This window comes from Mesocricetus auratus, unplaced genomic scaffold, assembly GCF_017639785.1.
Source record: "Mesocricetus auratus isolate SY011 unplaced genomic scaffold, BCM_Maur_2.0 Super-Scaffold_100013, whole genome shotgun sequence".
Classification (NCBI taxonomy): Eukaryota; Metazoa; Chordata; class Mammalia; order Rodentia; family Cricetidae; genus Mesocricetus; species Mesocricetus auratus.
Genome location: NW_024429196.1, coordinates 54,561,473 through 54,578,347, shown reverse-complemented (window position 1 = coordinate 54,578,347; position 16,875 = coordinate 54,561,473). Strand labels below are relative to the sequence as shown.

At 40.8% G+C, this 16,875-nt stretch overlaps 1 protein-coding gene across 3 annotated transcripts in view; it reads left to right on the top strand.

The window, feature by feature from the left end:
- Positions 1-16,071, top strand: part of Mylk4 (myosin light chain kinase family member 4) — a 79,815-nt gene extending 63,744 nt beyond the window's left edge. For 2 of the 3 annotated variants that reach the window (XM_021225027.2, XM_040755779.1), the window contains 7 exons: positions 573-714; positions 3,553-3,623; positions 4,405-4,533; positions 5,124-5,276; positions 7,931-8,009; positions 10,892-10,958; positions 13,874-16,071. In XM_021225027.2, coding sequence (XP_021080686.1) covers positions 573-714; positions 3,553-3,623; positions 4,405-4,533; positions 5,124-5,276; positions 7,931-8,009; positions 10,892-10,933 — 616 coding nt within the window. In that variant the 3' untranslated portion in view covers positions 10,934-10,958; positions 13,874-16,071. The remainder of the gene's footprint in view (positions 1-572; positions 715-3,552; positions 3,624-4,404; positions 4,534-5,123; positions 5,277-7,930; positions 8,010-10,891; positions 10,959-13,873) is intronic. The other variant, XM_040755778.1, reaches the window with a different exon arrangement.
- The last annotated feature ends 804 nt before the right edge of the window (positions 16,072-16,875 follow it).

Sequence of the window (16,875 nt, the reverse complement as noted above, 5' to 3'; positions counted from 1 at the left end):
TCAGCTCAGGTGGTAGAGTGCCTGCCTAGCATGTGATGCCCTGGTTTTCATCCAAAGTCTACAAAGTCCTACACCAGCACACCCACCACAAGTAGATCTCAAGTAGTTCTACACTGAACAGACACTGAAAGTTGGTTTGTTTTGTTTGCCATAGTATATCAGGCATTTGGAAAACTATTGTATCAGCCACATAGAAGCACTTTGCCATTACACTTAGTCTAAAAAGGCAAAGACCGTGATTCACTCTCTGTTAACACTGGAATTCCACCTCAGTGTGTCCTTGAGTCCTCTTCATCTCCAATATCTGTTAAGTGATACACATGGACTCACCTAGAGTACATGCAGCTACTAATGACAGGGACTTTGAGACTTCAGTTGTATGACATTGAAGATATATACATAAGGTATACTGAAGGTATCCAACATAAGCATCATGTATTCCACACAGCAAAGAAGGCTGCATACACACACCTGTTGCAAGAGCTAGAGGAACTTGGGCAGCGACTTAGCACAAGAAACACATGTGGCGTTCATGGAGCCAGGGCTAAAAGTTTCACCTCTTCCCTCTGCAGTGTGGAAGGTGGGGAGCTGTTTGATCGCATCATTGATGAAAACTGCAGCTTAACAGAGCTGGACACCATCCTGTTCATGAAGCAGATCTGTGAGGGGATAAGGTACATGCACCAGATGTATATCCTCCACTTGGATCTCAAGGTAGAGCATGTTTTTCATCCCATGAAATATAGAGCATCATTAGCCCTGACCCTCATGTTCAGGGAAATATTATTATGTACCAGTCTTAGAAAGTTGTGTTATCTCTGGTAATGTTTTCAGGAATTAATAATAATATGGACTTTTTTCCTTTGTTTGTTTGTTTCTGAGAGGTGTCTTGCTTCTTCCCCTTCCCCAGCCATGAACTTCTAGGCTCAAGCTATCCTCTCAAGTTCAGCCTCCCCAGTTGGTGCGACAGATTCATATCATACCACCTAGCAAAATCAGGATTTTTATCTTATTCTCAACTCCTGTCACCACCTTCAGGGACTAATATTTGCATGCCCATCTTTAGAGCCTTTTGTTGAGATTATTATAAATTACCTCTATTAGATCAACATAGTAGGTCATTTCCCTAAAGGTGTAGAATTAAAACCAGCACCATCCCCCAATATTCCTGCCATCTCTTTCCTATCAGAGAACATGATGGGAGTGTTTTACTCTTTAATTCTGAAGTTGCAGCTACGGTTTCAGATTCTAAGAATCCCTAGTAGCCTCTTGTTTTCATCTAGGAAATTATTTTAGATTTACTTTCTTATGGATTTGCTAAAACACCGAGTAGAAGCCATAGAGAATGGAATTCAGGGTAGCTAGTGGGTTGTGCTACAATACCAAAGAGAAGGGAAGGTAGTTGTTCACAAATCAGAAGCCATGAGGGAAGCCAGTTCATTTCCTTCCTTCTCTTCATCTGTCTCTCATTATGAAGCCTCCAGAACAGGACTGCACATCACTTTACATAAAACCAACAAAAGGACTCAACCCTAATAAGTCCGATCCAGTCTACACTAGAGTTAGTATCATAAAGTGCATCTTCTTGTGTGGCTTGGTTACTTTCTCATTTCCCTGTTTGCACAGCATGACAGTGAGATAAATTGTGTATTCTATGTAACATACCATATATTGTAAGTCTCCAGGGAAGGTACAGCTGAATAAATCTGGCCTCCTTAAATACATTTCCATGGGCCTCTCTCTTCCTACAGTTTGGATTCCCTCATTGTCTTGATTTATGTGCCTTGACTTTCCCATTTACCTTTGCATAGGGGAGGAAGGGGGACGTGGTACATAAAGCGACAAAGTCAGAGGTTAAAAATCATTAGTAAAGTCCTTGTCTACAAACTCAATATGATAATGTGCATTTTCAAGGAGCACTTTTGTTCACTGTGAATATTCTACAGATATCCCTAAAGGGATTTGATTGGCAACTAGAGCCAGGAGCTGACCTAGCATAAGTCAAATGACTCCATCTGTGGCTTTGTAGCATTGATTGAAGACTTGCAATGGGCAGTTTTAGTTATGGTTTATATATAAAGTCAATAATAAAGGTGACAGCTGTATGGGTCACCAAGGACTAGGTTTCTTCAGAGAGCTCCTTGGAAGAAAAAAGACGAAGACATTGAGTACGCATCACTGCAGGGAGTCAAGAAGTAACTTAAAAATATTCTCCTTTGTACATTTATTTTGACATTCTTAGTTTTAGTATCATAGAAATTATTTTTTAAGTGGTCTCAAAGATGTTTCCTTATATTCTGCAAAGGAATTTTCAGGATACCATGTTTTTCTTTGATACTAGGACAGCTTTTGCTTGTTCAACCCATTGTTTAAGCATGACTCCAGCTACTCTAGTAAGGCACCCACCTCTGTATAAAATGGCTTTTACTCTCATACATCTGCTTTAGAGACACTTTAGGAAAGGGCTTCCAAAGATATTATATACAACCAAATGGGTGATTAGATGTTGATATGGAGACACTACATCATTGCACAAAGTGTGTCTGGGTTTCTTCCTTGCTTGGACCCCCTTTCCACCAGACAGGATGTAGAAGGGGGTGTGGTCCATGCAAAGGATGGGTATAAAATCCCGGGTACCTGGCAACTTTGTTATGCCCAACTCTTAGTGGAGTTGAAATTACAATTTAAGAGTTCTTGGCTCTTCTTTGAAAATGCAAAATGCTATTTCTCTCTTTTTTTATGGATGACCTTGGCTTTAAATGAAATTACTTATTTTTCCCAGACTTAAGGTTTTTCTATCCCAATAAATATAGCTACATTAATAGGACATTCCAGGGACACTGAGTAGTAGTGCTGTAGCTTGATTTTGTCCCCTCCCCCATGCCTGTCAGTTTAGCAAGGCCAAGTTTTACTAGTGTCTAACTCCAAGGGAACGCTTAGTCAAGGACTTTAAGCACTGAGACCAAGCTCAGCAAAACCTTGGAATTTTGGAGATGAGGAATGAGTAGGAGACAAAACCCTTCCTTTAGCATGTGACTTTCCCATAGACAAAGCACAAGGGAAAAATCTGGAGGTCAAAAATGTTCACATTATATTGCGTATTCAGTGTGGCTGTTTAAGTGAATCAGGCCTTTTCTCTTGGAACTCGTAAATCTTGAGGGAAATATTCCTCCAAGAAGGAAATACACTTAATACTTTAACAGGAGGAGGGCTCTGTCAGTTCTGAACTGTGCTCCACCAGTCCATTTAGAAAGTGCTGGAACAGCCTCCTCTCTCTTTCTCTCCTCTAGAAGGCCCCTGCCTGAACTCGTGCATTATGGCAATCTGTAAGACCATGAAGAGGGACAGGCAGGGTAATGCAAGGTTGGCAGGCTACCCACAACCTCATCCACCACATAATTAAAGGAGAAAATACCCACACAGACAAACCAGCCCCTGAGTGAAAGTCCTGATATATTTTCCTGAGCATCTTGTATTTTTAGTTGTGGTTCAAGGACAATTTGAGTGAAAGATGGTTGTTTTCATTGCTAATGTGTCTCTTTCTCCTGGCAGCCTGAGAACATCCTGTGTGTGAATCGGGATGCTAAGCAAATAAAAATTATTGATTTTGGATTGGCCAGAAGGTATGTCTGTTTAGCAGTAAGTGCAGGGATGGAAGCAGGAGGTGGGATGCAAGTTCATTCTTTGTAAAGACAATCTGAAATGCCCCAGATCTCATGCCTTCATTTAGAATTAACTTAATGTAAATTACTTTAACCCTAACCCTTTTGGATTTGAGATATAAGCATTGAGAAGTTTCTATAATGCATGTCATTAAAAATGAGACATGAAAATTTAGTCCAGTGAAGTTTATTAACTTACTGGACTAACTTATTACTAACATTAATCCAGAATTTGTGTTTATCGTAAGTTTTATATCTGTTCCATTTATAAAAAGATTTACTTTTAAAATGTTAGCAGTTTAAACAAGACATAGATGGTTCTGATTTCTTAGGGGAACAAATTTACTTGGGCGTATTAACAGCTCAGCACGTTAATGCCAGAAGACATTGCTGTGGGTTACTGCAGTATTGTGTCTTCTTGGAAGGGTTTGTTCTGCCATGTTCATGTAAAGGACTGTGTCAGGGTATTTGTCACAATCTTCTCCAGATGTTTCAGTTATTTAGAGTGGCTTTCTTACAACTGCTTCGGAATATTAAAGTTTTATAGCATTTATTTTTACTTTTGAACCTCTGGACTGTTAATTAGTTTTTGACGCTAGCACAGATATGTAATATCTGGTAAAAAGTTTATGTTTTGTTTGCTGCATAACTGAAGTTCATTTTGCCTTATGTTTTCAATGTTCATTAGTTTTGATTTTTGATTGACATGTCCAACCCTCCCACCTTGTTCCCTCAATTTCAGATACAAACCCAGAGAGAAGCTGAAGGTGAACTTTGGAACCCCAGAATTTCTTGCCCCTGAAGTTGTGAACTATGATTTTGTTTCCTTTCCCACGGATATGTGGAGTGTGGGTGTCATCACATACATGCTGTAAGCAGTTCTCCAGTCTCTCACACACTCATCCTTGACCTGGGAACATTATAGGAGGCTTCAGTAGAATGAAAGCCCTGACTTAAGTCTTCTGGAATAACACAGTGTTGTTTCTTATTGCTAAGATTTTGTTGAGTCTTATAAGTGAAAGGAGTCAATTCCCTTCTCGACTATATCTGAAAGAAAAAAAAGATAAGCATGTCTTCTCCACAGGTCACTTTGAGTCTCAGGATACCACTAAGAACCCTAAAAATAGTTAAAAATCTTAGGTATTGATCTCTTTGGATTGGTAGACATTGATATACTTGGATTGCGCCTCAGCAGTGACATTCTGGGGTTTGCCTTCTGAGTATGTGACAGTAACTTGTCTTTCCAGCTGTAAAATATTGGAAAAGAAATTTTATTTTATTATTTGAGACTGATTCAAGTTTATCTACAAGTTTATCTGTAGTTGCTTACCCGGGAGTTGGGATATGAGACATAGGCATGGTCCTGGCTGCGAAGATGTGGTATCTAAATGCAACTAAAAGTATCTGTAAAAGATTAAAGACTATTGAAAAAATGCTCACCCTGAATTCTGTGTCTCGTAGACTCAGTGGCTTGTCCCCTTTTTTGGGTGATAATGATGCAGAGACTCTGACCAATATCCTGGCATGCAGGTGGGATTTAGAAGATGAAGAATTTCAGGACATCTCAGAGGAGGCCAAGGAGTTCATCTCTAAGCTCCTAATTAAAGAGAAGAGGTAGCCAAATTCATCTCATGTTGTGGGAGGAGTAGGGATGATTAGGTGCAGTGTGCATCCTGGAGTTGGTAGATTTCATTCCCTCAGTGACATCCATAATGCTCATATAGGCTCTGAATGCAATGAGGTTTGGATCCTTGACTTAGCCTCCTTGTGCTAGGACTGTTCCAGTCATGAGGCTGGACGGGACTGAAGCACTTGTCTCTTTCTGACTTTTGTAATGAAGGTCCAGCAGTCAAGCCCTTCTGGTCGCCTTCAGGTGACCTGCCCTTAATCCCTTTCATGTCTATCAACATTTACGGGCCAGACAGCGCCATCTGCTTTTTCTGGACATCATTTCTTTTAATGACAGCCCTTAATTCCCAGAGGGAGAAGTTTCTGTTGTGACTACTTTATGATGAGACAGTGTATAGTTAGCTTATGATCTCATTGCTGGGAAGGGGCAGGAGTGATACTAAATGTAAGGTGATCTTCCTCCAAGCTTACACTCTAGGCAGTCAGATAGCCTTATATCGTCCTCTCGTAACTCATGATTGTGAAGGAATAGGAAAGAAGATGTTTGGGACAGTAAGAGAAACAGCCTAGGTAACTGGTAATGGTGGGGGATTTGAGGGATTTTTTTCATTTAAGCAGTTAACTGGCTGTCTATCACTAGGAAGTAAGTCAAGAATGGTCTGAAACTCAGTTTGTACACCAAACTGACCTCAAACTCATAGGGACTTGCCTACATCTATCTCCCAGGTGCCTCAAGAGATTAAAGGCATGTATCATCATGTCTGGTAAGATAGGGGTTTTTTTAATAAAGAAATGATACAAATAAGCTCATAAATCAATGGGGCCAGATCTGAGTCTCTAGAGCAGTGGTTCTCAACCTTCCTAATGCTGTGACCCTTTAATACAGTTCTTCGTGTTGTGATCCCCAACCATAAAATTATTTTCATTGCTATTTCATAACTGTAATGTTGCTACTGCTGTGAATCATAATGTAAATAATTTTGGAGATAGAGGTTTGCAGAAGGAGTTGTGACACACAGGTTGAGAACCGTTGCTCTAAAGAATGAGGAGACTTAGGCGAATAATAATACCAATCTGAGAAGAGGGGCAATTTAGAGAGTTAATTTATTTGTCCTTGACTTCTAGATGCAATAACAGCCAAGGTTGTTATTGTTTTACATTTATGGATTTTAGACAGTATAGAGATGGAAAAATGCCAACTTTTTTTTCAACTTTGGAGGATGAAAAACTCTGCATTTACTGTGATCTCTCTCTCTCTCTCTCTCTCTCTCTCTCTCTCTCTCTGTGTGTGTGTGTGTGTGTGTGTGTGTGTGTGTGTGTGTGTGTGTGTGTGTAACTCCTGGATACTGCTGTGATATGTGGGGATAATCACCACAATTTCATGCAAAGAAAGTGAGGCTGCGAGTCACATGGCTAGTACAACGCAGACCCAGAAGCAGGTTTTCTAGACTCAGGCATCTTTAGTCCCTCTCACTCACCCCCACAGTCTGGGGGCTCTTTAGTATCCAAGAAGTATCAGATCACATTTTGACAGATGAGCACCTAACTGAGTCTTCAAAGCAACACTTGGATGAAATTCAGGCCAAATATCATTGTCATCAAATAGTAGCTGGGGTCCAAAAATGAACCTGAAACATTATTATACGTCAGTTATGAGTACAGTCTTAATAACTTAATAGATTTGAAACATGTTTCATTAGAGTGTAGGAATAATCATCTTTCAGCACCATCCCCAAGGAGAGAGGTCAAGAGACCCAGTAGCAAAACTTTAGGATACTAAATAGAACCATGTGAGATAGGTGGAGCTGAGTTTTTAATAACTTCTGCATGTTCAGGGTCCTATAATGGTGATTTTTCTCAATAACTACATTGCAAGTAAAGACTGACATTTTAATATTTAACATCCGATAAAGCAATTGTATTGAGATGATCCTCCACATTGAAGCTTCATGACTGCTCAAAACTATTTGATGTTTTTCAGAAGTTGCACTCAAGAAGTTTTTAATCTGAATAGTTACTTTAATGTGATATTTATCAGCACACCAAATAAGTTTATAAAGTTTAGATTTAGGATGCAATATGGTCTTTAATAACTTTCATGCTATTTTTTAAAATTTGTTACCCCCTTTTTCATCTCCAAGAGAATATAGTTTCTTTATAAAGTAATCTAATATATTCTGATTAAGGTAACTCTCCCTGCTCTAAAGTTTCCAAAACTCCTTCATTCAAAAGTTAGCAGACATATTGAAGACTTCCCATGCAAATGGCTTCTGTATTCTTTGAGAATTACTGTAACATTTATCCTTATAATTAAAAGATGTGCATTTATCTCTTCATGGCCTATTAAGAGTTCAACTTGCGAGGCTCAGATGTCATTTCACAGAATAATTACTTATTTTTGAAAAGTTATTTAATTATTATTAAAAATTTGATTATTGGTCCTGTTTGTATTACCAATGTTGTCACTGTTGTTAGAGCTGATATTCATATCGGGACATTCGCATTCCACACAATTCCCGAAGACAGGCTTCAATGTGAGTTAGCCACTCCACCAAAACCTGTGACCAGAGCCAAAGAGAAGTTGCTGATGCAGGCATGATTCCTGTGTTTCTTTAACGGGCTTTTGAATTTCCCTTTAGTTGGAGAATAAGTGCCAGCGAAGCTCTCAAGCACCCGTGGCTGTCAGACCACAAGCTCCACGCCAGACTGAGTGCACAGGTGACCATGCTTCCTGTTTCCTCTCCGTTTTCCACTTGCCTGTCTCACCAGATTCTATAGACAACTCAGCCTGAGCTGAGATTTCCCATAATGTCTTTGCTCACAGAAAATCTTGTGCTAGAAATAAATTGCTTAGAGTTTTCTATCTGAGACATTAATGTTATATTTTATAGATTAGTTTTAGCATTATGAAATCATTGTATCTGTTGTACAATGTATTGCACCACAAGCTCACACACATACACAGATATACAGCTCAGGAAATATAAAAACGGTTTAAATAGGATATTTAGGAGAATTCTGTCCCTAAAATTCACAATTCTAAATTCTCTGTTTACCTTGTATACTTTATTCTCCTCTGGGTACCAGATCTTCTAATGCCCAACTTGGTATGAGCACACGTTTTAACATATGTGAAAGAGATTTGTATTGGAAACTAAAGACTAAAGTATTTATTGAGGGTAGTCAAGTCCCCACTATGCTAATCTCTTAGGGTGAAATATCTCTGTCTACATCCATCACCTTAGTGTTTATATTCCAACTCCCTCATCTTTTTTTTTTTTTTGGTACAGATTTCATACATCCTAGATGTATCCAACTGGATCTTCTCAGTCCTACATAAAACTCATCACCATCTTACCTCACTTTCAACCATCCTTTCAGCAAAAAATGCCCATTATACTGTACCAATCAGCTTATGAGCATCTCTTGTTTCCTTCCTGTCTCCGTCCCCCATTACATATTTCATTAACCTCAAGTTCTGTACCTTGTGTGTTCTTATTGAATTACGAATATCTCCAGCTCTCTTCAGCCCATGTTGCCCTGGCCCAGAACACCTGCTCCCTGAATTGCTACAGTGGCCTCCTAATTGGCTTCTCTGCCTCATATGCTTTTTCCTTCCAAATAACCATGGTTTTTTTGAGCTAATACAAGAGCAGACACACCACTTTGAGTAGCTTTACTCAATGCTTAGGCTTAACTGGGATAGATGAACATGGAGATAGTAAGCAACCCCCTCTCCAGCTTCTACCTTATAAGGATGTCTCTGCTGTGTGCATTGGTTGGGTAGCTGGTGCCAGGCCTGGGCCAGCACACACTCTCCACATTTCCATTTACTCCTGCTCTTCTCTTCATCGTCCACACTCCCTGGGGTTTGGAAAGAAACTTCTCTCTGACCAGCAAATCTTGGAATGACTACTCTAGGTTCTCACTTTTTCCACAGACAGTTTTTATTGAAATTAAATCTACATCTAAATTCAGCATCAGTATTGAGTTTTATTTGTGTCTGAATATACCTTTCCTTGATAATTGGTACTGATGCCAAATAAAAATAGACTTATTACCTAGCCAGTACCTCACCCAGACTGCATAAACTGCTTATTAGGGTGACCAACCTATTTTGAGTCCATTTTCCACCAATGTATTTTTAACCAGGAGTCTAAATACACTTTGACATGTCAGGACAATATAGAAACCACAATGAGGAATTAATGACATTATACAGACTAAAAAGTGTTCAAAAATATTTTAATTATGTGATCACAACTATAAAAATCATTTTTTGTTATCACACCCAACTGGTGATACCTGAAGCAAATTGATATCACAAGAAAATAATTTTTAAAATCTCTGTGCATAAGTCTAGTTATTATTAAAGATGTATCTGCATGGAGCTGACTGTAACTGCCTTACAAAGATTGGCACATGTAACCCTCACTCTGACCTCATAACTCTGGCATTATTACTATTGCCATTGTGTAGATGAGATCACTAAGTTGGGGACAGGGAAGTGCTGGAGTGTGGACATAGCTTTATCACACTTCTGATGTATGGAACTGGCTTGGAGCTTGTTTCCAGACCTACTCTAATACTATATATGTTTGGTGTTCTTGGGTGCCTAAATATGACCAGTACATTTTATTTCTCAATAAAATATAGGTTGAGCATCCCTTATCTACAGTGCTTGGGACCAGAAGTATTTCAAATGTTGGATCTCTTCATATTTTGGAATATTTCCAATATGAGATTGTATTATATATAATTATATATAAACCTTATATACTATATTATATAATTATATGTTATGTAATTATATATATATACATACACACACACACACACATATATATATATATATATGTCTTAAGAATGGGACCCAATCTTGACTGAATTCACTTGGCTTATGTATACTTTATACATTCCGTCTTCAGGAAGTAGTGTGCATTGTGTTCAGTGCACCTGCAGTTTTACTATTAGCACGCAAAGTCAAGGGTGAAATTTTCTACTTATGGAGCTATGTTGTTGGAACTCAAAAAGCTTTAGATTTTGAAGCATTTTAAATTTTAGATTTTTGGATTAGGGTTACTAAACTTGTGTTGATACTAAATTTTTGCATATTTACCTTTGAAATAATCTGATACTTATATGTTCTCTAAAATAAGAATTTACCTTGTACTAAAATATCTATCTATCTTCTTAAATCTTCCCATGCCCCTTACCATTCCTTTATCTACTACACTGACCTTAGCCAGAAGCAGCCATGCCCGTTAGTTGTCATAGCCCCAATGTCATGAGTACTGACTCTTTTGTTTTGCCAAAGTGGGCTTTGGGCAAACACACATTTGTAAACTAGATTCAATGAGGGAGTAAGTGGGTTGACCCTGGGCTTCAGTGGAAGGAAGGGAACTGGTGACAGGATGTCATAGCAGAGTGAGGAACAGGTGTGTCTATAAGAAGATTGCTGACAATTTTATCCTCTTGGATGTCTCTGGAAGATCATCACGAATTCAGAAGCAAATGATCAGTTCTTCACATGCTCTTATTGTAAGTCAGAAACTGATAAAAGCTGTTCTAATCCCTCCTCCAATGTTTTGATTCCCTAGAAGAACTGTAACTCTGGTGCTCAGAACCTCACGACCAAGTAACTCCCGGAAGGAGTCTACTAAAAAGGTTGGTCTCAAGTTTCCCCCACCTCCTCCCATGGGAACAAATAAAATTACATTTGCAATGGGCAACTGGTCTTTCTGCCCCTCTCCCTACCTGCTTTTCATTTTGTGGTGCCTGGGACAAATCCAGAGCCTTATGTATGCTAAGCAAGTGCTCTAACCTTGAGCTCTTGCTGGTTTTAATCTTTCATTCTGATCTGAATTTTTCTGGGCCTAGGGTTTCTGCTTGTATGTCTGCCAGGATATAGTCTTTTAAGTGACCTTGAATCTTTTAGAGAATAAGATGCAGAGGGAATAAATCAGTATATTATAGTCAAAGGCTCAAACCGAGGTTTGGAAAGCACTTAGCCTTCTTTGTCAGGGTAGTCTGTCATTTATTTAGAAATCGATGGGCAGTCAAATAGGAGGTTTGGGCTTTGTGTTTACAGGGCCACTCTTGTTTGTGAAAAATGGTTAGGGCCGTAAAGTGAGAGGAGGTAGAGGAAGGTATCACTTTAAGGCACATAGGAGCCCAGGCCTAAGTGACAGCACCCAGCCACAGTCTGCACTGACAGCTGTGAACAGCCAGGACCCCAAAGCAAGCAGGCAGCACCAATCCCCATCTCCCCTCTCCCCAGCCCTTTCCTTTAGAAGCAGTTTATCCCCAGCTACCACAAACCCCCAGGGTTTGCCACAAACCACCTTCCCACAGAGAGCACTGGACTCACTTTTGAGGCCTGGTGGGAATGAATGCACTGGGTGACAGGAGGTTGCATTCCAAGGCGGGCCTGTCGCCAGGGTCTGTGGGGAAAGAAGGAAGCGGAAATGGTGGTGGGAGGAGGTAAAATCCTTCCATGCCACAGCTGTCACTTTGAACCCAGTGTGATGGAAGACAGTGCAGCCCATGAAGGGACAGAACCGGAAGCACTGAGTTGGTCACACCATATGACTGGGTACACCGCTGGAATTGCTGAGCTCAGACAGGTTGCTTCCTGATGGTCTAGGGCTGCCTGTCTCTCTTCCCTGGGCTCCTCTAATCCCCTTTGGCCTTCGAGGATCCTTGCAGCCTAGGAAGAATGATTTCTGATCTACACAATCAGCCGGCTTCATTATTTGTTTGCTTTCTCTTTAGTCTCAATTGTAGGGGTAGAGCCCAGGCTCATGATTAATGCACATGAGGTCTACCATGGTGCCTCTATTTTTAAATTAAAATTTAAGTTTAAAGTATTAACTCAGGATGGCAAACTCAAGACCAGACTGGGCTATAGAATGAGTTCAAGGTCCAACCAGACAACTTACAAAAGCCTGTCTCAAGTTTTAAAATTGTAAAAGAGAGATGAGGCCACAGCTCATTGATACAGCTCACTCGGTATGTGAAAAGCCCTAGGTTCAATGTTGTTCATCACACAAAAAGAAAAAGGATTGTGTGTGTGTGTGTGTGTGTGTGTATGAGAGAGAGAGAGTGTGTGTGTGTGAGAGAGAGAGTGAGTGTGTGAGAGAGAGAGAAAGAGAGTGAGTGTGTGTGTGTGAATGTGTGTGTGTGAGAGAGAGAGTGTGTGTGTGAATGTGTGTGAGAGAGAGTGAGTGTGTGTGTGAGTGTGTGTGTGTGAGAGAGAGTGAGTGTGTGTGTCTGTGTGTGTGTGAATGTGTGTGTGAGAGAGAGAGTGAGTGTGTGAGTGTGTGTGTGTGTGAGAGAGAGTGAGTGTGAGTGTGTGTCTGTGTGTGTGAGTGTGTGTGTCTGTGTGAGTGTGTGTGTGTGTGTGTGTGTGTATAGGCTAGTATCGACACTGAGCAAACCTTCTTGAGAAGGTGAATGAGGCTTTTGGCAAGAACTTATAAGTGAAACTAAGTTTGAGATGAATATTTTAAAAAACCTGGTGGTTAAAGATTTTTCTTGTGGAAAAGAAAGAGATGTAGGTTCTATGAATAAGACACAATTTGCAATGTAAATCATCGAGGCACATAAGTCTTAGTTTGTTAGAGGTTTCTTGATGTACCAATAAAATACTAAGACCAGCCTGGTGGCTCTCTGCCAATTGTTCGCAACCTTGAGTCTTCTCCCATTTAGGAGGCATAAGAATTTAGATGATGCATGAAAGTGAGTTCGGGTAGCAACAATGTACAAACCTTGATCAGAATATGGCCAGCTCTTATCCTTGGATCCATTCAACTGTAGATAGAAAATATTTGGAAGGCTGTAGAGATAGCTCAATGGTTAGGAGCACCGACTGCTCTTCTAGAGGACCTGAGTTCAATTCTCAACACCCATATGGCAGCTCACAACTGTGTGCAACTCCAGTTCCAGGGGATCTGACACTTTCACACCAATGCACGTAAAATACATCTAAATAAATTATTTTTTAAAAAAGAAAATATTTGTAGAAAGAGAAAAATTGTAGGGAAAAATGGGGAACTTGTCATTCTCTATACAATGGGCCATACTTATTCACCAAAGCTTATATTGCTGGCATTATTAGTCACCTAGGCATGATTTTAGACATGTGCGAAGCTGTATGTGAGTTCTACATAGGTTTTGTGCTACTTTATGTAAGGGATTTTGGCTTCTGTAAATCTTGGCATCTGTGAGAGGGTCAGTGAGGAACCCCCCCCCCAGATACTGGGGACTGAATCCCCTGCCTGGCCCAAATTCTCAGACTGGCTGTGGACTGATGACAACAGCATAGGAGTGACTGTGGGTCAAAGGAACAAAGAGGGCCTTGTCCTCCCATATTGCAAATAATGTTAAAATACTCACAGGGACTCAGAAAAGCAGCCAGCCCTGGTGAGCAGTGGAATCTGTCAAACGTTTTCTTTCTGTCTCACACATACACACATACATTATGAAAAGTCATCTGTGGTTTTCCTAAGGGGCACAACTGGCTAATTACAATTTTAAAGTCCTGCTGAATTAACAAGAGTGGTATTTTGTTTGCTTTGTAGGAAAACTGCTGCGGTTGCTTCTGCTTTGAGAAGGCTTCTGGAAATATCAGCAGTTCTGGTGCCTTGACCCCTGTGATGACTGGCAGCTGTAGCACTTGCGGCTGGCCTTGAACTTGAACTCAGAGAGAGGCTTTGCTGTGCTTAGTGGGTGACCCAGAGCAGCCCCCTAGGGGCTCAGGCAGATGCCTACATCCCACTTAGTGCACAGAGAGGGAGATGACGCTCTGTCTTCTTGGCTTCTTGTGTTCTGATGTCTGCTTTAGTTTTGGATGTTAGTGGAGCAGTGGGTATACAATGCTGTTTCTCAGACTACCAAAGCAGTGCTTGAGATGTATAACTATGGGGGATGCATTTGGAGAGAGAAAATGGCTTCCGGTCATTGCACTGTGTTTCTCAAGAGGACAATTATATGACCAGAAAAATTCTAAAATTTGGACACTTTGATTTGTATTTCTATGTGGTCTGAAATGGGATGAATCCGATGGATAATTAGCTTGCTGGAACAAAAGGCTTCTAAGGCAAGAGACTACACACATGGCACCTTCCATGCATTCTTAACGTTCTCCCGAGTGCAGCAGTTTCTACCTAGTAGCTGACTCCATGTTCATAACACACTTTTCACAGAGTGCCCGTTGCTTTGGTTGAACAGGCAAGTCCATCCCCATTAAACATGGTGGCTTGGGAGGTGAAGCAAGGGTGTCTATTTGTGGTTAGTCCTTAAAATGACAGCCTTCAAAGGATAGTCACAAGAGCTTCCCTCAAGCCACTAGGAAATGGATCTGTGCATCCTGAGGAAGGACAATGCTCGTATTCCAGTGCTGCTAAGTAAACGAACATCTAGAAGACCAGTAATCATAGTTATGCAAATTCGCACTGCAAATTCTCACAAGAGTCAACAGCTGTAAGGTGATAAGACAAAACTGGTTTCTGGTTGTAAGCTTTTCTTTTTGTTTTGTTTTTGAGACAGGGTTTCATTATGTAGCCTTGGCTGGGATGCAACTTGCTATGTAGATCAGGCTGGCTTCAAACTCATAGGTATCCACGTGCATCTGCTCCAGAGTTGTGGGATTAAGGCACATACCGTCATGCCTGGCATTGGATGCAAACTTCTTATTTCCTAGCTCATGGGCTGTGAGATATTTAAAAAGGAACATGAGCATTACAGTAGGTGGCATTTAGGGGACAGAAACCTTTGGGGCTATAGAAAGCAAAAGGAGCAACATTTTGGTATGAAGATAACACTTTGCAAAGCTCCCTGAAATTGCACTGTGCATCCAGCCTCTCATTTCCAAACAGCTGATGTGTTTAGCTCAGCAAAATAATGCCCCTATTTTTAGCTGTAATTTGATACCACAAATTACAGAGGTCAGAATAACCTAGTGGCTAATCATCAAACCCTTACACTGTAAGCATGCCTACCAGTAACTAATGCCTCCTTACAGTATTTTTATTCCCAACTCTGAAGTAAAGGGGAAGTAGGTGCATTTAGTGAAGGTTAGTACCCATTGTGGTGTTGGGATAGTTGTAAAAATCTTCTTCCTCCAGACAGTGTCCTCATTCTGCAACACGTGTCTTTCCTCCTTTGGCCCATTCATTCATCCAAGGTTGGTTTCTCATATTCCTATTAAGCTTAAAATCTTTCTTTCTTTCTTTCTTTCTTTCTTTCTTTCTTTCTTTCTTTCTTTCTTTCTTTCTCTCTCTCTCTTTCTTTCTTCTTCCTTCCTTCCTTTCTTCTTTTTTTAAAGAAAATGTACACACACACACACACACAGGAGCAAGGATGGGTGGAGGGAGCTCTGATTTCAATATTCTATTACTGTGCTATGCTTAGCTGATGCTGTTCACTGAGTGTGGAAAAAAATACAAGCCAGTGCATGCATTAATCCTCCTTGACCACAGCAGGCTGGCATTCACTCAAATGCTAAATGGGACATGAGGGTCTGGTTGGAAACCCTGCATGGAAGGGCATTTTCAGTTCTAGGCATGAACTCTCCCCCCAGTCTGGGGCAGACATTTTCTGTAAGACATCAGCTTGGCAGACACTTGGGCACACCACACGTGGAAGTGACAACTTAGGTCACAATACAGGCATGGTTTCTGGGCCACCTGAACCTACATGATGATCCCACAATTAGTGAGCATGCTTTTTTTAGTTTTTGTTTTTCAAGGTTTAGAAAGCAGACATCTGAGAGTGGCTCTTTGATCTGCAGTTAAGCTTGGGCATCTGGATAGGAAGGTGGGTAGCCCCACACCAGTGGTCCAACAGCAGCATTTTTTTTTTGTTTTACGAGACAGGGTTTCTCTGTATCTCTGTATTGTTTTGGAGGCTGTCGGTCAAGCCTGGTCTCAAACTCACAGAGATCCACCTGCCTCTGCCTCCCGAGTGCTGGGATTAAAGGCGTGTGCCACCACCGCCCGGCCCAACAGCAGCATTTTATAGCCGAGTTCAGTCACCAAATTGGTGATTGCAGACTGAGTTACAGAGGCTCAGGAGATGACCAGTCTGGCTTTGCCTGTGCCCTGGATCCACACCCACATGAAGTACCTTGTTAGATGTCAGCTTTGGTTGGAAAGGAGCTTTGCAAAGTCGGGGAATCAAACCAGGTGCCAGTGTGGACTCAGATGTGGAGGCTGGCTGTTCTGGGGCTCTTGTCATCAGCTTTTCCAAGGATTTTGAGGGCTGTCTCCCTTCCACCCTCTTCATGAACAGGAGGGCTCTGCTCACCTCCCTTGGATGCTTGGAAAAGCTGTTTGCTTAAGCTCATGGAAGCCACAGGGCACAGGCTGACACTTCCTGCCACACAGGGAGAAATAGCCTACAAATAACTTTGAAGTGTGTCCATGTTCAGAATTTAGAAGACACCATCACTTAGCCATGATAGTTAAGAACAAGGAGGAAAAGGCTTATGTTCCCATTTGCTCCATAAGAAACATTTGCAAGAAATTCTTCCCTGAAGGACTTAAGGCAAAGCTTTACAGGTCAAATTAGGTAACACATATGT